Source organism: Triturus cristatus, chromosome 1_1, assembly GCF_964204655.1.
Source record: "Triturus cristatus chromosome 1_1, aTriCri1.1, whole genome shotgun sequence".
In the NCBI taxonomy this organism is placed as follows: Eukaryota; Metazoa; Chordata; class Amphibia; order Caudata; family Salamandridae; genus Triturus; species Triturus cristatus.
Window position 1 is genome coordinate 803,973,254 of NC_140579.1, and position 25,003 is coordinate 803,998,256.

At 46.1% G+C, this 25,003-nt stretch overlaps 1 protein-coding gene across 4 annotated transcripts in view; it reads right to left on the reverse strand.

The window, feature by feature from the left end:
* MAPT (microtubule associated protein tau) overlaps window positions 1-25,003 on the reverse strand; it is a 1,071,056-nt gene that overhangs the window by 278,971 nt on the left and 767,082 nt on the right. Inside the window, exon 7 of one of the 4 annotated variants that reach the window (XM_085650279.1) lies at window positions 11,143-11,246. The exons of 2 other annotated variants lie outside the window; for them this stretch is intronic. In XM_085650279.1, the coding sequence (XP_085506405.1) occupies window positions 11,143-11,246 (104 nt within the window). Of the gene's footprint in view, window positions 1-11,142; window positions 11,247-16,423; window positions 16,579-25,003 lie in introns of all 4 variants that reach the window. One more of the 4 variants, XM_085650278.1, reaches the window with a different exon arrangement.

Genomic DNA, 25,003 nt, shown 5'->3' on the forward strand with positions numbered 1-25,003 from the left:
GTGTTGTGAAAAGAGAAAAAAGACATTTTCAATTTCTCCTAAAATGGGACTAAATTTTTTTTTGGGGTTGTTTATTTGGTGATAATATCACCAAAGGGGGGATTGCTGGAGCAGGGTTTTGTGGAAAATTAATCGGGTTTTAAGCTCCAGTTTTGTCTATAAGTCGTGACTAAAATTATTAATTTGTAATCATTAATTATTGGTTGTGTGTGAAAATTCTGATTAACCAACATGATTAACAAGAGAAACTACATGTGGGAATGCATATATGTTGCTTAATAGTAATGTGCGGTTATTCAATAAGTGTGCTATTTGTTTTGTGTTGATGCTTTTAAATAATAACGTGCACTAATGCTTAAATATGTTGCAGATGGCTAGTTAATTACATACACATAAGGGTATTAGTGGGAATTAACATTGTTTAATCATTGACGTTGTTTGTGTTTCTTTCAATTAAGATGGTTCGTTTTGGCCTAAGAAAAGATGGCTGACATTTACAGCCTGTGCTCGAGTGAATATGAGATGACGAGAGGCCTTGTTGAAAGTCACCTGACTATGGCTTCTGCTGGAGTTTTGAAAGTTTCCGTGATGACAACGACTCCAGGCAAACATCCAAGTAACCTTGGAGGGAAAGAGAGCCACAATGAACTTTGTGATTACAGTGGTGGTTTCGCTATGGTTCTGAGGAAGAGCATTTTTAAAAGTAACATTTTCAAACTCGAGTTTCCTTCTTCCGTCTTTTTATTTTTGTGATTTTTCTGAGCGGAGATTTTCCAAATGTAGCGATGCTACATCCTTTCCTGCTCGCTCTGCTCAGCGGCTCAACGGAAATTTAGAACTTATTTGTTGCTATCATTTTGTAAGTTTTATTATAAATATACTAGACTAGAGAGGGTCTGTGTCATTGCATTCGGGATTTTTTAAGGCCAATTCTTCCCAAACCTGCGTTGGTGAGGATCGATGCTGTGAGGACGGCGACTCGGGAGACTTCTACTGAGAGACCTGTCCTGACCCATTTATGACATTTGTAGGAAGGTGGATATCTGACTATGGTTACCCCCAACTTTTTGCCTAGTGTCTAGCTGGTTTTTCGACTTAGTTGGCCTGAGATCCTGCCATTCAGGGTCTCAGGCTGTCTGCTCTCTTTAAAATGGACTCCATGTACCCTAGGTACATAACCAATTGGTAAGGATCACCTTATTGGACCCTGTACAGTGTACCCTAGGTACCCAGGGCATAGGTGTACCCTAGGCCTCCCAGGGGCTGCAGCATGTATTATGCCACCCCTGGTCTGGCCTTCCCATCAGACACAACTGGCTGATCACTCAGCTGGGGCAAGGTCGTGTAATCACCCCTTGCTTAGGTGTAGTATTCCTATACCTAACTTACATATAGACACATGTGTACCTATCAGTCACTCTTATGGCAGGCCTTGACAATCCTGGAGGCAGAGTGCTTGGTAACATGTGAGATGGTGCTCTAGCATGAGCTGAGCCTGTCTGCAGCTTTCGGAACCTTGTCCTTATAGCTGTTCTATGATATAGCCTACCATATACTCTCAAAGTGCCTTATAATCTTAAACGGTTATGGTAACTATGGTTTGGCTTTATCAAAACAGGTCGTGTAAGGTGTCTAACACTAGGGAATAATACCCCCATGCCATTTCTGGACATGAGAATATTATTTCCCCCTTCTAGAGGGAAAGACATGTTAAAATCATACTTCAACTGTTAGCCTCTGACCAAAGCCTCAGCATCACAAAATGGATGCTGCTGCCACGACACAAGTCTGACCTCCTGCAGCTGGGAGTGATCCCAGCCAGGGAGGCCTGGACAATAGGTTTCCTGCTTGGGGAGGTGCTAGCACCTCCCCAGACAGCCTTTAGTGTATTGGGGCAGGGTGGGCTGAAAGGAATGAGACATGCCTGGGGCACACAAGGTGTTCCTTGCATAGTCCAGTTCAAACCGGCGCTGGGGCACTCCAGCCCCAGCTCTGGCGCGAAACTGGACAAAGGGAAGTGGGTGTAACCACCCCCTCCCAGGTCCCACCCATAAGGCGTGACCTAGCAGGTATCCCAGCCCCCCAGATTAGTATAAGAGTGGGAGTTGGGCCTCAAGACTTTAGATTATCCTGAACCTGCAACTTGAACAGAAACTCTGGACCTTCGACATTCGACGAAAGAAGAAGACTGAAGAATCTCCTTTGTAGCCAAGGAGTGGCTACCCTGTGCAAACAGGCACCATCAAGAGACTACCCTTTGCTTTGCGACCGTTCTACGAGGAACCGACTGCAGAGCCCGACCAGAGCCTTGACTTCCAGACTTCTCCGACCCTCATCCACATCTGCAGCAGAGCTGAGATCCGTGGAGGCGACGAGCGACGTGGGACCGGCTACCTGGGAAAAGTGGCTAGTAACTTACAGCGCAGCTTCTGAGGTACCCTCGAAGTTGTGCACCGGGGATTGAGAAGCCCCAACCCCAAGCACCATCTGCACCGAAGATCAGCCCCCCACACTCCACGAGTCCTGCGTGGGGCCCTTCAGCATTTTCCTGCTTGCCGCGTCTGTCCGGTTGCTTGCCCGCTGGCTAGTGGCCTTTGTGACGACGCACCCTGAAATCTTCTGCGCTGGTTTGGCTCCTCCAGACTGGCTCCCGCTTCTCTGCAAAGAAGAAGCACCCCAGACCTTCCTGGTCTGCACCAGAAGCAAGTCCTTTGTTCTTCGTGGGTTCCGCTTGCCAAGGCTTGGTGAGTCCTAGTCCAACTTCGACGCCGCCGACAGCAAGAGCCTTCGTGGGACAGCTCGCCTCCTGGTCCTGGTCGTCCTCGACGCTTCCTGGTCCTCCTGGCTGCAGCGACAAGCTTCACCTTCACCTGCAACTCTTCACAACATCGCCTGGTTCCTTCCTGGTTCCACGTGGTCACTGGCTAGTGACCTTGACTCTGTCCCTTCTGCTTGCAGGTTTCTTCTCTTCTGGATCCCAGCCTTGGGATCCACCGGACACTCTTCACTGACTGCCTGTCAGCATCTTTCTTCAGGCATCCATAGGAGTCGACGACGAAAACGACGCATCTTCACCCCTATGCACCCGCAGCCTGTGGGCTAGGTAACTTGGGTACTCCGGTGCTCATCAGGATAGTGACTATCCTAGTGTCTAGTTTTCAAGTCTCAACCTCCTAGCTACTCCGGAAGTGTCCTAAATCTACCGTTTTCTAAACTGTACTATTGCTATTGACTTTTTACGCATTACGCGTGAGTGTTTCCACTCTGCACACGAATCCCGTGGGCCTCCCACTTCCTAACTAACGCTAGTGTAGTGTAGCCCCAGCGATTCCCTAGGCCTAGGCCTACTCTATTTCCGTGACAGTGGTTCTTATACCACTTACTTAGTATATGGTTTGCGTGGCCCCTAGGGCCTAACTGTATTACTTACCTGTGTGACTTACTGTATGCATTAATAAGACTGTGTTGTACTTACCTCTAATCTCATAAAGAGTGCTGAGGGTTTGCTTAGAATAAATACACTTTATTTTATATATATATCTGTTGTGGTGTCCTTTCATTTGGTATTCAAGGGATTATATATGGTATCACAGCTGGCTTCACATGCCATTCAGAGTTTAGCCTAAGACTGCTCTTGTCCATGCTACCACTAGGATAGCTGGTCTATAAGGTTGACTTTACAACCAATCACCATAAGGGTATTTGGACTGATATAAGGTGTACACTATAACTAGTGACATCATACATCAGGCCAACTTCTCACAACATTTAGCTAGAATAGGTAATTATGAAAATAATGATTTTGCTTTGATTGACTTTCTTTGAACTAATTTTAGATAAAGAATCATTTATGAATTATAGTGTTGGTGGTTATTTCTTGTCGTTTATTGAATACACAAAGGTGATTGTTATTGTTTATATCATGACTCAGGACAAAATCAATTTGGTCGCATTGACCTTACTGTAGATGCAGGGTGTTTAGGAGGTTTCTCTCTCCATGGTTGGCACTGATAGAGTAATCCGAGTGTATGTTAGTGAAATGGGCCTAAGCGTATGATGAGTGCATGTGCGTGTATCTGTGAAATCACTATCTGTGGAAGTAGGGAGAATTTGTATGCCCTGATCTGGATCACCTCGACTTACCGGAATGCGAGGACTTTGACCCCGACGAACGGTGCTGACTGCGGCTCCGCGACCGGTCCCTCGACCAGGACATCGAGCGGCACAGAGCTGACTGCCGGATCTCGAGCAGCTTGCGGGAAAGCTCCCGCCTAGCCTTCGAGGTCAAGGCCCGGCAGTCGAGGCACAACTCGGCATCATGGTCGGCCCCAAGGCAGTAGAGACACAGGCGGTGATGGTCCGTGACCGACATCAGGCGGTGACAGGCGTCGCACAGTTTGAATCCAGGCATCCCTACCGGCACCAGAGTCGAGGTGGCCTGGAAATGGAACCAAAAGAGTTCAAAAAGTTTAGTCAAAAAGTTACTAAAAGGTTATGCTCTTCCCGGATCGGCGATTACTGGCGCGGAAAAAAGATGAACTGACGTCAGCACGCGAGGGCGGCGTCTAAGTACTCAGACGACGTCATCCCGGCGATCACGATGCCGACGACTGATGCGGAGCCGCAGACGACGCCTAGCGACCCGCAAGGGTATTGCTGACGAAAAATCTTCCTGGATCCAGCCTGACGCCTGGGGATATTCTAAGGTGAGGAATCTAACTAACGTGTTTCTTTCAGATAGTCTCTTTCAGATACATGGGTCAACCGTCTAATAATAAATATATTTAAACAATAGTCTGAAAAGTATGGGTGTCTGGGAATATTAGATATACTATTCCCACTCCAGTTTATGCAACAGTGAAGAAAATGTAGGACTTCAGAGGGAGTAAATGTATTATTCCCACACCAAACAGTGCAACAGTAGGGAAAGTGTTGGGTTTCGGAGGGATTAGATTTACTATTCCCATTGCAACCAGGGCAAAAGTACAAAAAGTGTTGGACTGCAGGGGGGTTTCAATTTACTATTCCCGCTCCAAACAGAACAGTAGGAAAAGGGTTGAATTTTTGAGGGGTCAGACTTACCATTCCTACTCCAAACAGAGCAATAGTAGGGAAAATGTTGGACTTCGTAGGGTTAAGATTTACTATTCCTACAATAGTCTGTGCAACAGTAGGGAAAGCGATGGACATGGGAGGAGTAAGATTTACTATTCCCGCTCCAGTCTATGCAACAGTGGGGAAAGGGTAGGACTTCGGAGGGATTCAATTTATTATTCCCACTCCAGTCAGTGCAACAGTAAGGAATAAATTAGACAAAGCATTATTGGAAACGTGTTGGACTTCGGAGGGGTAAGATTTACTATTCCCACTCCAGTCTGTTCAACAATAGAGAAAGCGCTGTACTTCTGAGGAGTAAGATTTACTATTTCTACTCCAGTATGTGCAACGGTAGGGAAATCGTTGGATTTAAGAGAGGTTACATTTAGTAGTCCCACTCTAATCTGTGCAACAGTAGGGAAAGAGTTGGACTTCACAGGGGCAAAATGTAGTATTCCCACTCCAGTCTAAGCAACAGTAGGTAGACTATGTCACTTCAAACATATTAGATATTTAAATAACCTTATTAATTTAGAAAACATATAAAACTCTTAATATAAACATTACTTAACATAATATATATTAACAAAATAAAACAATGTATAAAATTCATAATGTAATAATTTTCAATTAAAAAAATATTTTAATATTAATTAACTTACTACCCTATAATCCTACAAAGCTAGCAACCCACACCTAAAATAGAACTAAAATAAGTGTAAAAATTGCATCATTAACAATGAACAATTATTTGTTAATTCATTAATACTTAATTAACTTCCCACCCTATAAACGTACAAACCCAGCAGCCCACACCTAAAATAGAACTAAAATATATAATTATCACACAGTTCACTAAATAATGAATCAATTAAATATTTAATTATATATTAATAACAGGTATTTAATAAATACTTAACTTCCCACCCTATACTCCTTCAAACCTAGCAACCTGTAACTAAAGTAAATCTGTATCACATAATTAATAAGCAATGATAATAAATGAATAATGAATTGTTTGTTAATGATTAATTACCTTCCCACCCTACACCCCTATAAACCCAGCAGCCTGCAATAAAAATATTAATAAAATATATGATTACATAATGTACATCATTAATAATCAATTGAAAATTAATTTGTAATTCATTATTACTAATTAACTTCCCGCTCTATAACCTCACAAACATAGCAAACCACACCTAATATGTACATAAAATAAATCAATATTACATAATGTACTTAATTAATTTCACTCACACGTAGTTTAAATATTAATTAATTAGTAAATAATTATTATTAAATTAATTTCCCAGCATATCTTCCTACAAACCCAACAACCGGCTACAACACTATAAATTACTATTAGCAATTAAATTGAAAGTTTTAAAATCAGTTAAAATTACAAACTATATTAAAATAAATAACAATTATACAAACAATAGTAACACATAAAATATATGTTTACAACTATATCATTAAAAACGATATTAACAATGATAATCTTAACTATATTACTTACCTGAAAAAAAACGATATTCTTTTTTTTGAAACCGTTTATTACAATCTCAAATATATACAGGCATGGGCCTACAACCTTCCGGCCGGCCGCTAAAGTGACAGAAATAAATGACATATATACAATAAGGCACTTGGCGTTACAGAGACGCTAAAGCAGGAGGTATCAACAACGTGGGCCACATGACTCTGAGCCCACAATACGGTTTCGTTTTATACAACACAACAACATAAAACCACACCCGCAAGGCAACCCGAGAGCGAAAGTGACAACATATGCTCCTCAAATGGGGGGACCCCAACCATACACTAAAATCGAAGGAGGGGAGGGGGAATAGGTCCGGGACTGGGAAAACACTGTGCCCGGGATTGAGGGAGGGGGTCATCTAGGGGGACGGAGCTGGTGAAGCGGGAGGCAATAACGGCGGCTCACAAATACCCCCGCGGTAGGCGTTCCAGGGGCCCCACACCTTCAGCCACGCCCCAGGCTTACCCCGCGCCACATACACCACCTTCTCTCGGAACATGCACCAATCCATGTGTTCTTTCCAGGCCGACACTGCCGGGGGCCTCTGGGATCCCCACAGTTGAGCGATGTCACGTTTAGCAATCATATAACCCAGCGTCACCCATCGCGTCTGCGGAACCGAGTAGTCGGTCGGTTCCCACACATTCAGCAGGCATCTCCTCGCTTCAGGCACCAGCGCTACATGCGTAACCGTTCGCAGGACCTCATGCACACCACGCCAGAATCGCTCCACCCTCGGACATTCCCACAGAATGTGTAAAAAAGTCGCCAATGCACCGCACCCACGCTTACACAGTCCATCCTCGGCATAGCCCATACGCAGAAGCCCTGGCCCCGTCATGTACACCCGGTGAAGTATCTTAAGCTGGACGAAGCGAAGGCGAGCCGGGATGGCCACCTCCTTCGGGGAGGCCACCGCGGAAATCCAGTCCTCGTCGTCCAGCTCCAACCCATCGGCAACCCAAGCCTCGCGGAGCCCAGTCAGTAAGCCCGAGCGGTCATTAATCAACTTCTTGTAGATGAGGGAGATCGTGCTGTCCGGAACGTGGCCATCTAGCACTCTATCCTCCAGTGGGGAGGACTCCGGGATGGCGGCCACGTCTGGGAAAACAGAACCCAGTGCGTGACGGACCTGCAGGTATCGAAAGTATTCACTGCCCTGCAGCTGAAACTCCGCCTGCAGTGTCTCGAATGTTTTGAATCCTCCCCTCGTCCAAAGATCCCCCACTGTACTAATGCCTATCGTGTCCCACCTATCGAATCCCTTAGAGGTCCATAGGGAGCCCAACCTCTCAGACGCATACAACGGTGACGCCCGGGTCAAACGGTCCTTTCATCCCATAGCTGCATTGGCCGCGTGCCATACTCGCACCATGACACGCGTGGGTCCCGTCAGGCGGGAATCGGGCACGCTAGTGTAGAGCGCTCGATTGTAATCGCCACCGGGCAGGAGCGTCTTGTCCATTTCAAATGCCGGGTTTAAGGCGGGCCCGTAAAGGCCGTGATTAATTGCAGCTAATTGGGAGGCCCAGTAATACCGCTTAATATCCGGGAGGGCAATCCCTCCGTCATACCACGGGAGCGTCAACTTTGCCAGGGCTATACGCGGCCTCCCGTCCCAGAACAGGCGGCGCTGCAAACTCTCCACCTCACGGAAGTAGCGCGCCGGGACCAGGTCCATCGAGTTCTGGAGAGCGTACAGAAAGCGCGGTAATGACATCATCTTGAACAATGCCGCCCGGCCGAGCGGCGAAAGCGGCAAGCGCCGCCAGCGCGCGACGTCCTCCTTCAAGCGCTGGAGGGGGGGAAGCAAATTCCGCTCGTAGCGGGCCACCGGGTCCAGCGTAATATAGACGCCCAGGTAACGAAACCCCTGCGAGGCAATCTGGATCGAGCAGCCCCGCGGGAGAACAGGAGCCTCCCCGGAAAGCACATAGACACAGGATTTAGCCCAGTTGATGACAAGACCTGAGTTACGGCCGAAGGAGCGCAGAACATCGACCAGGACAATCAGTGATTTACGCGGGGAGGCTAAGTACAACAGGATGTCGTCGGCATAGAGGGACACGCGGTCCTCATACTCAGGGGTCCAACGGAGACCACGGATAGAAGGGTGCCACCGCAGCCACTCCGCCAGGGGTTCCAAGGCCAGTGCAAACAGGAGCGGCGACAGGGGGCAACCCTGTCGCGTGCCCCGTCCCAGCACGAATGGGGCCGAGACTCGACCATTCACCACCACCTGCGCCAATGGGTCAGAGTACAACAATTTGACCCAGCTGATGAATCCCGGGCCAAATCCAAATTTCGCCAACATCGCCCAGATGTACGGCCACTCGAGCGTGTCAAACGCCATGGTGGCGTCCAAGGACGCCAAGATGGCCGGCTCCCGCACGAATGGAACACGCGCGAGCACCCCGTGCAAGCGCCGCAGGTTAAGGGCCGTGTTGCGATGGGGAATAAAGCCGGACTGGTCTTGGTGGACCAGATCGCCCACCACGCCGACCAGCCGGTTGGCAAGCACCTTGGCGAGGATTTTAGGCTCCGCATTTAAGAGCGAGATCGGCCGATAGGATGTAACCCGGTCTCGCGGTCTCCCCTCCTTGTGGATAACCACGATGGCAGCTAGACGCTGGTCCGGCGGGAGGGAGCCCCGCGAGAAAAACGATATTCTTGACAAACATTTCTGCATTACAATATTTTTGTATCAAACACATTTCCCCCCCCAATATTTGTCTCCAGGTATTTACAATGGAATATTTTGTCCAAACATCCTGTATAATATAATCAAATTTATATTTATACACCTTATCGTAGCAGTGCAAGTAAAGGTTTCGGCAGGCACTAAGGTAAATAATTTCTCCTCATGATAAAATCCCTTCTAAAGAGAGCATAAAGGCCATCTAAAAGTAATCGTCATCAATAGAGATTGCACGAGCTGCAGTAGAAAAGTACTATTTAGAGGAGTTAAACATTTATAAATAAAAATTGTTATAAATATTTTCTCCTGGCTTACCAAAATACCACGATGTCTTGAGAAGAAAATCCCTTTTCAGGCAGGTACAGTGCAGAATGTAATCTTGGGAAGAAAAAGCCCTCTAACGCAATCCTCTTCATTAGAGCATTACTTCAAGAGCTGCAGCAACACATTACTATTTAGATGAGTTTAAAAAAGCATAAGAAGTTGGAAATGAGCAGAACTCTGCTCTAGGAATCCCTAACTAACATGTGACATTATAGAAATATGAGGAAGATCGCCCCTGGGCAGCAACACAACATTGTGTTAATGAATGTACTTTAATTCAGTGGGATTTGGGCCCCGTTTCCGCCGTTGGTTTAAAATACTGTACACAGAACCACGCTCACGAGTACGGGTGGAACAGGCCAGTTCGGAGGAGTGGGTTTTGGAGCAGGACACGCATCATGGATGCCCGCTCTCACCCCACCTCTTCTCCCTGGCCATTGACCCCCCCCCGGCGGTGCGGATGTGAGAGGAGATGGGGCAGTGGGGTATCCGGATAGGAGACACGACCCATGTGATCTCCTTATGCCCTGCCGATGCCCTTTTGTATATAGCTTCTCCCCGATTGGCGCTACCTAGGCTCCTGCAGCATCTTGAGGAGTTTGGTGAGGTCTTAACCAACACAAATCCCAGATTATTCCCACTGGCTCGCATGGTCACATTGCCACTGGAGAGTCTTCCTGACCTGAGGATAAGATGAGAATGGGCTCATTTCCAGTACCTTGGCATCCAGGTAGCACTTGACACCGCCCAGTTGATATATCTGAATGCGGATAGCGTTACAGACTTGCTGAGACGCTCTGTGGCCTTTTGGAACTCATTGCCACTCATTGATGGGTAGGCTTGCAGTGCCCAAAATGTAGATGTTGCCTCTATGCGCTACAAAATTCATTTTGCCCCATACCTACCTGGGTCTTCAAGCAGCTGAAATCCGTGCTGTTCTCTTTACTGGGCGGGGCGACTAAGTAGAGTAGCACTGAGCACACTGACACGTAGATATGTAGCGGGGGACTGGAGAGAATGCGCCCCATTGGTTAGAAGATACAGACACCTGGGAAAAACAACTCCTTGCTGGACAAATACACTCGGACATGCTTCTAATTGCACTGATGCAGGGTAGGGGGGTCTCCGACGATCTGCCCTATATAGTACGTCACACCGCGAATGTAAGGCAACAATACGTGGAAAAGGTACTGAGACACGCTCAGTTTCACACAGAGCTCTCTAAATGGATACTTGCTCCCGTAAGAGACATGAGCCTACATATGTTCTTTCAGGCGTTGAAGGAAGGAGGTTGCGACGTCCTGGCAGACCTCTACCCGAATAAAACGTTTATTTCATACGAGCAAGCCTGCGAAGACTTTACAATGGGACAGGGTCATTACCTACATTACATTGGGCTGATGGAGATTGCAAGAATAACTTGACCCACGCACCCTAACATTCCCCATACGACTCACACATTGGATATACTACTCACATGCGGATCTGGGTGCAGGTTGATCTTGCTCCTGTATAAAAGCCATGACGTTGGACTCGACTAGCCCCACCCTCCCTCGGGCAAGAGTAGCGTGGGATGGGGACCTAGGTGAGCAAATAGACGATAAGACATGGGAAGCCATAAGCACGCTTACACACAGTATTCTGCAACGCACGGTTCAATCGGATTCATTAAAACTTTTTGCACCGCCCCTACCTTATGCCGCTGAGACTAAAGAGTATTTCCCATTGTCACACAGACACATGCCCCAAATGTGACGCAGAGAAGGCAGATTTTTTACATTTAGAATGAGGATGTTCTGTTCTGGGCTGCAGCAGTTCTGGCCCCGGGTTGTGGCTCAGGTACGCGAAAGTACAGGTCTCCACATACTGGACGAGCGATTATAATGTCTTTTGGGCAATGTAAGAAAACCCATGATGCAGAAAATGGCATACAAACTGCTACAACGGATGATAGTGTTAGCTAGGCATAGAATAGCCATCACCTGGATGGGACGGAGAGGCCCAGATATAACAGCATGACTTACAGATGTGCGAGAGTGGACGCTAGCAGAAGAAGCCCACATGAAATTAAACCGTAGGGATGATAAATTGCAGGCGGATTTTTCTGAGTGGTGGGAACTGTGCAACTCTGTGCCGAATTCCGGTACTCCCGGGAATGACCGGCATGAGTCTGAAACAAGTGAGGGTAGGCCTGGTGGGGGTGATAATGGGTCCGGAGAGCTGTAAACGACAGTGGTGCGACACCCCCGGATCCCATATAATAAATGTAATGTTTTACATTACCTCATCGTCATCTGAAACTTTATATGTGGGAGGCTGTTGGCCGTAGGTCACCTGATAATGTGCCTAAGATGATTGCACCTCAATGTTTGCTGCATTGTTTGTTAAAACTCCAAACATTTTGAAAAATTCAAAATGTTTGTACTTTAATGTTTCGTACTTTTTGTTTATCGAACATTCCCAGTCTGACTGTGGGAAATAATTAATGTGTGTCAGCCTATAAAGATGCAGTGCTGAACATCATGCAATTTGTGAAGCTGTAAATAGCGTTTTTCTCCTTTCAATTTCTCTATACTAGCAGTAAGCTCCTGAGGCTTGAGCCTGGAGCAAATGGCACGCTACTAACTGGTATTATTTTAACTCTGTTTTATATCGCTATTCAGCCAGTGCGTCGTGTTTTAAATTGTAAGCATCTATTTGTAAAACTTACTTGGGTCCATCTGTGATCTGTAAGCAACGTGGAATTGTTGTGGGCGGTGGGTGAGGCTTGGGACTTCCACGTTAACTTCCCTGGGACGGTCGGGGTAGCTCCGCCATCTTGGATAGGGGGGAAGTTGGCGGTGTAGCTGCCCGGCCGGATCCTCCCAGAGGCACATAAATGTACGCACAGCCGCGTCCGCGCAGCGGGCGCGCCGCTGGCGCGCCTAAGGCAAGCCCGTCTGCGCAGGTCGCTGGCACCCTGGGTAATATCGTGCCTGATTCCATCAAGTATTCGCGGGAGGAACTTATTGCCCTGGCCTCTTCCTGTCCTTCCTTACCCTGGTATCCGCATGACCAGTCCTTTCACTGTAAATCTTGTTCGTTTGAATTGACTCCGGCCCAGAGGGCCCCTTGTCCATTAGGGTTTAAGGAGTTCAAATTCCTGAGCCTTAATTGCCGCTCTCTGATAAAGCACCATGCTGAGGTCTTTGATCTTTTGTCTGATGAGTCTCCAGGCGCTCTTTTCCTTACAGAGATTTGGCTCAACCAGGATGTCGTGGCAGTACCTTGGCTGACTCTTCCGCCCGGTTATGTAATGAAAACTCTGAATCGGGAGGGGGGGGGAGAGGGGGCGGGGTGGCAATGGTAGTTAAGGAGGCATATAGGGTTAGCCTGGAAAGAGAACCTATAGTGGGCTGTGAATGTGCCTCGTTTAAAATCAGGCTAACACATAACTTCTCATTGGCCGGTCTCCTGATCTATAGGCCTCCTGGACCAACAAGCAGCTTTTGGGAAAACCTATTAAATAAAGTGGGTCATTTTGCCAGTAAGGCAGCTAATTTTACCATTCTGAGTGATCTCAACCTCCATTTTGAGAACGTTGAAAAAGCGGAGATCGTCAGTTTTCTGGCAGACCTAGAAGCCTTCCAATTAAGACAGCATGTGCTTGAGGCCACTCATGCAGCCGGTCATTTGTTGGATCCTGTTATTTCCAACCTTCCTCAGATTATGATGCGTACTCCAATTCCACAGGCCTGGATCGACCATTTTTTGGTGTCCTTTTCCCTGCAACTTCAGATTAAGGCAGATTCCATTTGCCCTACTAAAACTCTGAAACGCGCTTGGCACTGGTTCTCTCTGTCTGGTTATCTAGCCATCAACCTCAGTTATCCTCGAGCGCGGATGCAGCTAATCAGTGTTACCATGATTGGCTGACGGCTGGCCTGGATAATTACATTCCAGCTAAATGGGGTAGGGAAGGTCGTGGGCCATCTAATCCGTGGTTCAACGACGCCCTTTCCCTAGCCAAGAAGGGCTGTAAACAGCTGGAGCGCGTCTGGAGACGCACCTATGCTGCAACTACAAAATTGGAATATCGGATGGCCCTCAAGTTATACCATAAGGGTATCTGAAGAGCGCGGGCGGATTTTGTGGCCAGTAAAATCCTGGGCAGCTCCAACCCAGCCAAGACTATTTTTTCTTTACTGGGCGACATGAAGAATTCAGGCGACAACAGGGCCTCTCCGGTTGCCTCCAATCACCAATGCAATGAGCTAGCCCTGCATTTCATCAATAAGGTGGAAAAGATCTATCTGGGACTCCCGCAAGTAGTTTCCCTGCCTGTGGAGGCGGACCCGATAGGTAGTAAGACTGCGAAAGGTCGTAGTCTGGTGGCATTTCCTTCCATCACGCCTTAAATCAGGCTCCCCAGCAGACCCAGTGACTCCCACTCGCTTCCGTCAGCTCTACTCTTCCATCTCAGGTGTGTGTTTGGATGTGGTTAATCTGTCATTGTCAACGGCATCAGTCCCAGGGGCTTGGAAACATGCTAAAGTCGTCCCCTTGCTGAAAAAACCCTCCCTAGACACTGCCGAACCGGGTAATTATCGACCCATCTCTCAGTTACCCTTTCTGGCTAAAGTGGCGGAGGCGCATGTAAATTCAATCTTGGCTGGCTTTGTTGAGCAACATGCCATATTTGACTCTACACAACACGGCTTCCGGCCCCGGCACAGTACTGAATCTGTGCTCCTGGTCGTGTCGGAAGCAATTAGGAGCAATCTAGATGTAGGGGACTCAGCAGACTTGGTCCTTTTGGACTTAAGTACCGCCTTTGATACGGTATCACATAAAATACTCCTGAAACGTCTGCAGGACATTGGGATCAGGGACTCAGCCCTGGCCTGGATTAAATCATTTTTATCGGAAAGATCCTTTCAGGTCTTGGCGCCTCCCTTCTCCTCACATGAGTTTGCTCTACACCAGGGGGTACCACAGGGCTCTATACTGAGCCCACTATTATTCAATCTTTACGTTAGCCCGCTGGCGGAGCTGGCAAAGGGAAGGGGGCTATCGTTGGTATCATACGCTGATACCCAATTGGTGATAGCCTTCTCTAGGAAATGTACCATCAAACTAGATAACTTCAAGGACGATCTGCGGGCTATCTCCGACTGGATGGCAGCTAATTGCCTACAACTTAACTCCGGTAAATCGGAAATCCTGCTATTTGGGAAGGATAGGAAGCTGTGGACTGATCTTCACTGGCCAGACCGTTTAAAACCTGCCCCAGTCCCTAGGGACACCGTAAAAAATCTTGGGGTTTGGTTTGATCGAGGATTGACCTTTGAGAAACAAACAAAAGCCGTCGCTGGGGTCTGTTTTGGACTCCTGCGGGGTCTTAAGCCGCTGCTCGGGTTTTTCCCCCCTCCGGTGCGCCAGACTTTCATCCAGGCGTCTGTTCTATCTAGATTAGAGTATGGCAATTGCCTATATTTGGGAGCAACAAGGGCCAGCGTAAACTGCCTCCAGAGGGTCCAGAATGCAGCAGCACGGATCCTGGTCTCACTACCTAAGCATTGCTCAGTCGCCCAGGTGCTTCCCAAACTTCACTGGCTGCCAGTAGATAAGCGGATACAGTTTAAAGCATTATGTATCTCACATAAGATTCTAGCAAAACAAGCTCCGCCGGGCCTTCTACATTTGTTGGAGGCTTATGTACCTATGCTCTCACTGCGATCTGCTGAACAAGCTTTGGTCTGCGCTCCTCGAGTGTGGAGGGCCAGGGCAGGGGGGCGTTCGTTTCGATACTTGGCAGCAAAACTGTGGAACTCACTCCCGACATCTACTAGAACTATTTCCAACCACCTGGTTTTCCGTAAGGCTTTGAAGACTTGGCTTTTTCCCTTCTCTACCATTTAACTGCTGCGACTTGCTCATGCTCTCGTTCCTGGTCCTTGTGCTGCGCTGGGACGCCTCGTTGCTGTGGCAGCCATGCGCATTATAAACTCTAAATAAATAAATAAATAAATAAATAAATATACTAACGTAATGACTCGGAATTAATATTTGCACTATAGTGCTAAATGTGTATGTTTTTATTAGTGCACTTGTTCTAAACATTTTTATGGCATTTATTTTGGATTTTCACGGCCCCATGGCATCTCTAGCAAATTATCTATGAGAGAGGGAGAGAGAGACCGAGAGAGAGAGAGGGCTAGAGGGTGTGTATATAATTACATACAGATCTATATGAGATACAGGTTTGCAAATCTATATAGGCACTTATGACTATTTATGTGTGGATCTACAACTAAATATATATACGTGTGGGGAGGAATTTACAACTATATAATACTTAATAAGCTTAAAAACTGAAAGTGTTGGTGGCCGTTTTTACTATATATTCCGACCTTGAAATACACTTTATTACATTTTTTTAAAATTCTTTTTAATGGGAAAACACCAAAACATAGTTCTGTAAATGTAACAAAAAAAAAAAATGTGCAAAATAGAGAAATACTTACCCAACAGTGCCGGTATGAATTGTACTGCTGTAAATGTCTTAATATATTTCATGTATATCACAACAGATTGGATTCTATGCTCACAATCTCCCTAATTGAACTGTGCTGATGAAGTAAATGTCAAAGTTCTGAAAGTTTTAACAAGTCATCTGCCATTCAATGGCCATATCATAACATCATACAATTTCAGTATTACGTGGCTAAAGGTTCAATCTTCTTAAATGAAAGCTGTATGCTTTATAGATCACTTACTTATTGGCATTTTCTGCCAGTAGACTGGAAACTTCTATCTCAAGAATAGGAGGTTCGATAATCAGTGACACATGCACTGCATTATTTGGGCAAGGACTGACCCCATTGGTCGAGGTCAGTGTCACATGAGCCAAGTCTTCGTTCCCCTTCTCTCTCTATAGATGAAGGACGAGGCACAAAATGGATAATAAATAAATGAAAAAATAACATAAAATAGGAAAAACATAACAAAAGGAAAAGATAAAGGAAGACCATTCACCGATGCCAGAGGAAAATGCAGATATTTTGTATTTGGAAAAGATTTTTGTCTTTAGTATCCTCCCTCTAAATTCTGAATGTCAAACTGAAGGACAATACCAGTTTAATTAAGTGTACACCCCCTTTCTGTCTTAATAGTGTGATAAGAGACATAAATCATTCCTGTTCTAACAGTAGCGTTTTTAAGACAGGTGTTATTGAAATGTGGAATTTAGAAAGATGTATGTCACAGATGACAAAAAAATAATTGGGCAAAGTGTTGCAAAACTAATCTTAAAGAAATGGCTGTAGAGCCAAAATACATTTGCAAATTATATCACCTGGTGATGACTCTGGTTCTGGGAATTAACTTTAATAAATGGTTATTTACAAAACGAAACTCATAAACCTAAGGGGATGTGAAAGCAATTTGCAATGAGACTTCTGTACTAACAGACCACTTCACAATTTGTCTATTCATAGGATGGTGCAAAACGACATGCCTGATGAATATGAATTAGGCAGGCTGCGTATCTGCGACCCCCTGTGATTGTTTGCGAAGAGGCCCGCAAGGGACAGTTGACCTCCGTCCCAAAATGTACACTTGCAAACGGAAAATATATTTTTTAAACCAGCATTTAATCATTAAAGAGCCAGGTGATGTTTAATAAAAAGCAGGCGAAGAGCAGGTTTTGGACCCCTGCATTCTTCCCACATCCCTCCACCCCCAAGGCAGCTCCTGACATGATTCCCAAACACAACTTACAGTTTGCGAATCAGTTACCACCCCAACTCGGGACGGTAACTGATTTGTGGTCTGCGACCGTAATTAGTCACAAAGCACTGACACATACTTTTCCAAATGACAAAATGCAGGAGAGCCCTTTTCACATACCCTTCCATTTGAAAATGGTTGCAAATACACTTTTACACGTCAGAAAGAATGTTCCAACTTACAAAATCGCTTTTGTTCATTGTGAAAAACCCCGCCATTGGTATTTAAACTCTGAGTTTTGTGAATCGCAGGGTTTACAACCGTAAAAAGGCTGTCATTTGACCTAAAGAGACTTATAGATACACCTATTTAGGGAGCTTCTAATAACAAAAAAGAAGTGTTCTTCATTCAGCAAAAACCTCTTTTCTATTTTCTGCTAAGGACAAACTGGGAAATTCCAGATTGTAGCACACAAGCAGGCCAACACCTCTCTTATCGATAATTAAAGAACAACTTTTCACCAGATTGCCCTGTTCTATGTCATTTTCGGCTATATGTATTTATAATTATATTAAAGTGGCATATGGACAAGTACCCTTAAGGATTTTCCCGGGGCAACGGAAATGACCAAAAGAATTGAGAAATCAGGAAAAGGGTATGAAATTGCAAAAGTTGAAGCAAAGAGAGCTGCTGGAGGAATCGATGCATTTAGAAAGAGAAGGGAAAGGAAGACAGGATATCCTTTAAAGAAAGGCAGTGTACTCTATAGAATATGCTGCAAGACTAAACATTTTCAAAACAGAAACCTGGTATGGAGGTCTAGCGAGCTTAGGTGCAATATCAAAGCAGCTTGAAGGAAACGGCAATATTTCAATTTATATCGGAAGAATCACCAAAAAAAACATTACCAAATGTACTGACTAGGAATCAATTGAGCTTCCTTTTTTGTAAACTTGTAAATCATTTATTCATTTTAAATTTTAATGAGCTCAAAGTTATTCGCACCTATTAGTGCCAGTCCAGCTTATGAGGGAGACTATCTTATTTTACGTCTCACTATACAACAGGGAGAGTATGGTACGAAAGTATTTTCATTCATAAACTAGGCTTAAAGCCAAAAATGGATGGATTTACAAGTGCTTGTTTTTGCTTTTTTTACATAGAGAGCCATAGCAGGAGTAAATGCTTTTACACATGTGTAACTGTACACCTCAACTCCGTACAATTATGCAGGTGTTAAACCTACGCAAGTAGTTGGATGAGGGCATAACAAGGCGTGGTTTGCCGTGTAAATTTGTGACCACCTTCATACATGGCACGCTGTGGGCTTTCACAAACTGCTATCGGATCCCTTTCCCCGTGCAAAAAGGCGGTAATTTAGTTATGTTAAAAACTGCATTAAATCTGGTTCCAGGTTGCAAAAGAAAACAAATCCCCCATACACAGAGAGCTGTTGGGAAATAAGTATTTCCACAGTGAAAATGCTTACTGTATGTTGAAAAATGTGCGCAATTGTACGTTTACTTTACACTTACATTTCCCAATGAGCAATTGTTCTGTGCGTACAACTCCATATTCTGTACATGCTAACGGCTGAAATAGTCAGACGAAGTGTGAAGACACAAAAACGCAACAAAAATTACAATAAAAAAGTTTCTTGCTCGCTCAACATACTGATCAAGACTTAACCCTGAAAACTGAAAATATAGAGGGAGCATCGTCGAGACCTCTCGTTTAAACAGAAAAAAAATAAGAAAGTAGTGAGTCGTAAAGCAAGACAGCTGTACAGAGAAACAGACTGTGCTTTTAAAATCGAGTAGACACTGCAATCCGAAAGGGCACTGCTTTTGCATTTGACGGCTTGTTCATTTTAAGGCTCACATCAAGCTTTAGGATCTTAACGTAGGACGACCCATCTTCTGACTTCCAGGTGAGCTGGATGCGGGTTTCTAAACTTTTATCTTTTTCACATTGAGGGTTCGAAGGTACCTTTTTGCAGAGAGGATTTTGAAATAAACTAGGGGGGAATACAGTTTAATCTCTGTGGAAATCTAAATGAATTCATGGATAAGTTTAGGAACGTTTCTAAAACAGTCTGGGACCTATTGAATGTATTTTATAGTTATACAGAACAGAGAACCCGGACCTTAATAACTTTGGGGGCAAAAGTGATGGCAACTAGCAAAGTTACTTTGCAACAAAAAGACTTGGCAAACTGGCTTGTGCATGCTAATTGAGCATTTATGGAAGAGACTGCACGCCACACTTTGGGGCATATTCACAAGAGAATGGTGAAGCGTGGCGTTAAGCAAACATTGCTAACCCCACGCTATGCCATTCTGAAAATGCAGGAATGTGTCATATGCACAAGAATGCGCCGCACGCCTGCGTTTCCCCTAGCGCTAAATCTAACTGCCAATGCTACAATAATAGTGCAAGGGGGCCTACGTTGGGGGGAATGATTTAAGGGTTTATCGCCATATGAACATTATAAAAAGTGATGTTCATGTGGCGATAGGGGCTTGTAAATATGCTCCTTCATGTACTATACTTTGCAATACTTTCAATTTTATTTTTGGGCATCTTATGGGGATGTTCAATGTATCCATCCTCCAGATGTAAAATCTTTTCTACTTGAACGTGTATATTTTTTTGGAAATTCATGGATTCTTTTAAAACTTGAATACAGTCTTGCTATAGTTTGTAATGATCTATTGGAGGAAGTCAGAAGCCAAGCTGTCAACTATAAGTTGACGTGCAGGACTGGATAGCAGGTTGCTGCCCCGGTTTTCAACCTACTAGTTATTACTGTAGGCAAAGTAGATCTCATTGGTGAGGCTACCTGTCTTGGCCTGCTTCAGGTTGCTCACCCCTACAGGATCAGGGGACCTGCTGGTAAAGTGTAGAAAAAAGTTACTATCTGTGATGATACTGTTCACATTGTGTGCGTGCATGTGTGCTTATTCTGTTAGGACTAAGAAACAATGAACAGGAGTAAACCCGTTTTCCCAGAAGAGACCGGGCAATAGTTTTTAACAAAACAACAACGTCTCAACTAGATATCATTTTAGAAAATAGCACGTTTCAAACCAGTGATATAAATCACAAGGGAAGGGGAAGAAAGGGGAGACCACAAGAAAAATTAGAAAAAAGGGGGTATATATTGTAGGTAGTTATTACAGCACTAAAGTACAATAAAGGTACAAATGACCAAAAAACACACACAAGTGAGCACTGAGCGTGCTAGTGACAGTGAACGGCGCAGTGACACAATGGGTGAAAGAACAGCGTGAACGGCGAAAATTAATACAACAACAATGTGGTCAAGGAAAATAATTATATACAATCTGATATGAACAACATTTTTTGTTGACCACAGACAAGCCAAAGTTCTTTGCTGAGGATTGTCGACGGCGTTTCAGCCTGATTAATTTCAGGCCATCATCAGGACAATGGTCATAATTTTAACGTGTGCTGGGCGTAGTACAGGTAAGTACAGGGAATCCTTTTAGAAGTGGAGAAAAAACACGGACATAGATTAAGCAATCAGGGGTCAGCGTCCGGTATTTTGCTGTGGCCGGGAACAAAGGTCCAAGGGCCGGGCATAGGAATCAAATCTCTGGATGAATTTCAACAAGTGGGTCCAAAAATAATTAATCCAATGGACGGGAACGAATCCTGGAAAGGAGACAGGCGGGCGAGTGCTCACTTGTGTGTTTTTTGGTAATTTGTACCTTTATAGAAGAAGACTGAAGAATCTCCCTTGTGGCCAAGGAGTGGCTACCCTGTGCAAACAGGCACCATCAAGAGACTTACCCTTTGCTTTGCTGAAGTTCTTCGAGGGACCGACTGCAGAGCCCGACCAGAGCCTTGACTTCCAGACTTCTCCGACCCTGATCCACATCCACAGCTGAGATCCGTGGAGGCGACGAGTGACGTGGGACCGGCTACCTGGGAAAAGTGGCGAGTATCTTCCAGCGCAGCTTCTGAGGCACCCTCGAAGTTGTGCACCGGGGATTGAGAAGCCCCAACCCCAAGCACCATCTGCACGGAAGATCAGCCCCCCACACTCCACGAGTCCTGCGTGGGGCCCTTCTGCATTTTCCTGCTTGCCGCGTCTGTCCGGTTGCTTGCCCGTTGGCTAGCCGCCTTTGCGACGACACACCTTTGAACTTCCACTGCTGGTTTGGCTCCTCCAGACTGGCTCCTGCTCCTCTGCAAAAGAGAAGCACCCCAGACCTTCCTGGTCTGCACCAGAAGCAAGTCCTCCATTCTTCGTGGGTTCCGCTTGCCAAGGCTTGGTGAGTCCTAGTTCGACTTCGACGCCGCCGACAGCAAGAGCCTTCGTGGGACAGCTCGCCTCCTGGTCCTGGTCGTCCTCGACGTCTCCTGGTACCCGTGGCTGCTGCGACAAACTTCACCTCTTCACCTGCAATCTCCCGACATCGCCTGGTTCCTTCCTGGTTCCACGTGGTCACTGGCTAGTGACCCTGACTCTGTCCCTTCTGCTTGCAGGTATCCTTCCTTCTTGATCCCGGCCTTGGGATCCACCGGACACTCTTCACTGACTGCCTGTCAGCAACTTTCCTTCAGGCATCCATAGTAGTCCACAACGAAACCCGACGCAAGTTCACACCTATGCACCCGCAGCCCGTGGGCTAGGTAACTTGGGTACTTCGGTGCTCACAAGGGTATTGACTATCCTAGGGTCTAGTTTCCGAGTCTCGACTTTCTAGCTATACCAGAAGTGTCCTAAAACTGCTTATTTCAGAACTGTACTATTTCTATCGATTATATGCATTACGCGTGAGTGTTTCCACTCTGCACCTGAATCCTGTGGGCCTCCCACTTCCTAACCTTGGGTACTGTAGTGTAGCCCCAGCGATTCCCTAGGCCTAGGCCTATCCTATTTCCGTGACAGTGGTCCTTATACCACTTCTTTAGTATATGGTTTGCGTGGCCCCTAGGGCCTAACTGTATTACTTACCTGTGTGATTTAATGTATGCTTGAATAAGACTGTGTTGTACTTACCTCGAATCTCAAAGAGTGCTGAGGGTTTGACTAGAATAAATACACTTTATTTTATATATACATCTGTTGTGGTGTCCTTTCATTTGGTATTCAAGGGATTATATATGGTATAACAGCTGGCTTCACATGCCATTCAGAGTTTAGCCTAAGACTGCTCTTGTCCATGCTACCACTAGGATAGCTGGTCTATAAGGTTGACTTTACAACCAATCACCATAAGGGTTGTTTGGACTGATATAGGGTGTACACTAGAACTAGTGACATCATACATCAGGCCAACTTCTCACACTTAGCACAATCTCTCAGATAGGACTGAAAGCATTGACAGCTCACAGGCTGCATTGCAGAAAAAACATAGCCTAGAAAGGCTGAAAAGCTAACTCATAGCAACATAGAAATAAACCGACACTGTGCCTTTAAGGCAGCCATGACCCCCAGCTTCCCATCATGCCTCAGGGGTGACAGTTAGGTCAGTTGTTTTTTCCGGCTCCTTCAGGCAGGACCCTGGTTACACAGCTCCACTTTTTTCTGATTTTACTCAGAAATAATCTTCAATTTTCAGGAAAAATGTATCTTACTTCGACGTTTTTCATCTTGTCAAGTAAGGTGCTCACTTTTTCTGTCTGATTTTGGCATTTTTTTCCACTCAAAATGCCATCTCTTTTTGATCCCTGCCCTTCTTGTGGAAAAAAGAAGGCCAGGTCAGATGCTCATGCAGTCTGTATTCTCTGTCTACCTAAGGACCATGTCCCCAAAACTTGTCCTCATTGCCAGTCTCTTTCTAATACAACTTTAAAAGGCAGGGAGCGTATCCGTCTTTATGGGCTGGCAGAAAAGGATAAATCAACTTCCAGAGGCAGGTCACCGGTGAGAAAGGGCTCTAAGAGAGCCAGATGCTCTTCTAGAAGCAAGATTCCATCAGCGTCGGGCTCAGCGCTGAGAAAACAGCCACCGGTGGGACATGCGTCCAAGAAAAGACCTTCGACGGCGGGCTCACCGCCGAGAGAACGCCGACATACAGGTACGTCGCTACATTCACCGTTGAAGAATCGTGAACCTCCGCCGTTGTCAACCCGGCGACGAACAGCGTCGAGGAGCACATGTCCACCGCTGACGTCAACTCGGCGACGATCGGCGTCGAAGAGCAGAAGTCCTCTGCCATCGTCAAACCGGCAACGATCGGCGTCGAGGATCAGCAGCTCTCCGCCGTCATCTCGACGTTCGGCGTCGAAAGCGGACAACCCCCTGCCGTCGTCAATCCAACGACGATCGGCGTCGAGGGGCGGGAGTCCTGTGTCAACTCGGTGACGATCGGCGTCGAGGACCAGAAGCCCTCCGCTGTCGTCAACCCGGCGACGATCGGTGTCGAGGAGCGGCAGCCCTCCGCCATCGTCATCCCAGCGACGATCGACGTCGAGGCGCGGAAGTCCTTTGCCGTCGTCAATCCAACGACGTTCGACGTCAAGGCGCAGAAGTGCCCTGGCATCGTCGACGAGACATTCGACGTCAAAGAACAGAGTCGACATCGAAATCGATCCCAACACCTGGTTGAATTTCGACGTCTAGAAGGAGGTCAAGGTCGACGTCAAGGAGGGCTCCGTCAGAGCAGGTTATACGCTCGACGTTGAGACCCACATCAGTGAGGTCTGGAGAAGGTTCAGTTGTTTTGGTGACAGAATCAGCGTCACGGCACTCATCCTCTCATTCCTCGAGACAACTTTCGACGCATTCACCATCTGCGTCCCCAGAACGACATTCGAGGAGGTCGCATCAAAGATCTCTGTCACATCACAGAAGGGCTTCCTGTAGGAGAGTAGGGTCTGCTTTCTATGTTCACCCCCACTTTTTGCTTTTGCTTTACTGGTTTTCGACTTAGATGTGGCTGTGGGCCTGCTAATCAGACCCACAGCCCTGCTGTTCTCTCTCTAAATTAATACTATGTACTTTAGGTGCATAACCCATTTGGATAGGATCACCTTATTGGCCCCTGTACAGTGTACCCTAGGTACCCAGGGCATAGGTGTACCCTAGGCCTACCAGGGGCTGCAGCATGTATTATGCCACCCCTGGCCTGGCCTTCCATTTTGACACAACTGGCTGATCACTCAGCTGGGGCAAGGTCGTGTAATCACCCCTTGCTTAGGTGTAGTATTCCTATACCTAACTTACATATAGACACATGTGTACCTATCAGTCACTCCTATGGCAGGCCTTGACAATCCTGGAGGCAGAGTGCTTGGTAACATGTGAGATAGTGCTCTAGCATGAGCTGAGCCTGTCTGCAGCTTTCGGAACCAAGTCCTTATAGCTGTTCTATGATATAGCCTACCATATACTCTTAAAGTGCCTTATAATCTTAGACGGTTATGGTAACTATGGTTTGGCTTTATCGAAACATGTCGTGTAAGGTGTCTAACACTCGGGAATAATACCCCCATGCCATTTCTGGACATGAGAATATTATTCCCCCCTTCTAGAGGGAAAGACATGTTAAAATCATACTTCAACTGTTAGCCTCTGACCAAAGCCTCAGCATCACAAAATGGATGCTGCTGCCACGACACAAGTCTGACCTCCTGCAGCTGGGAGTGATCCC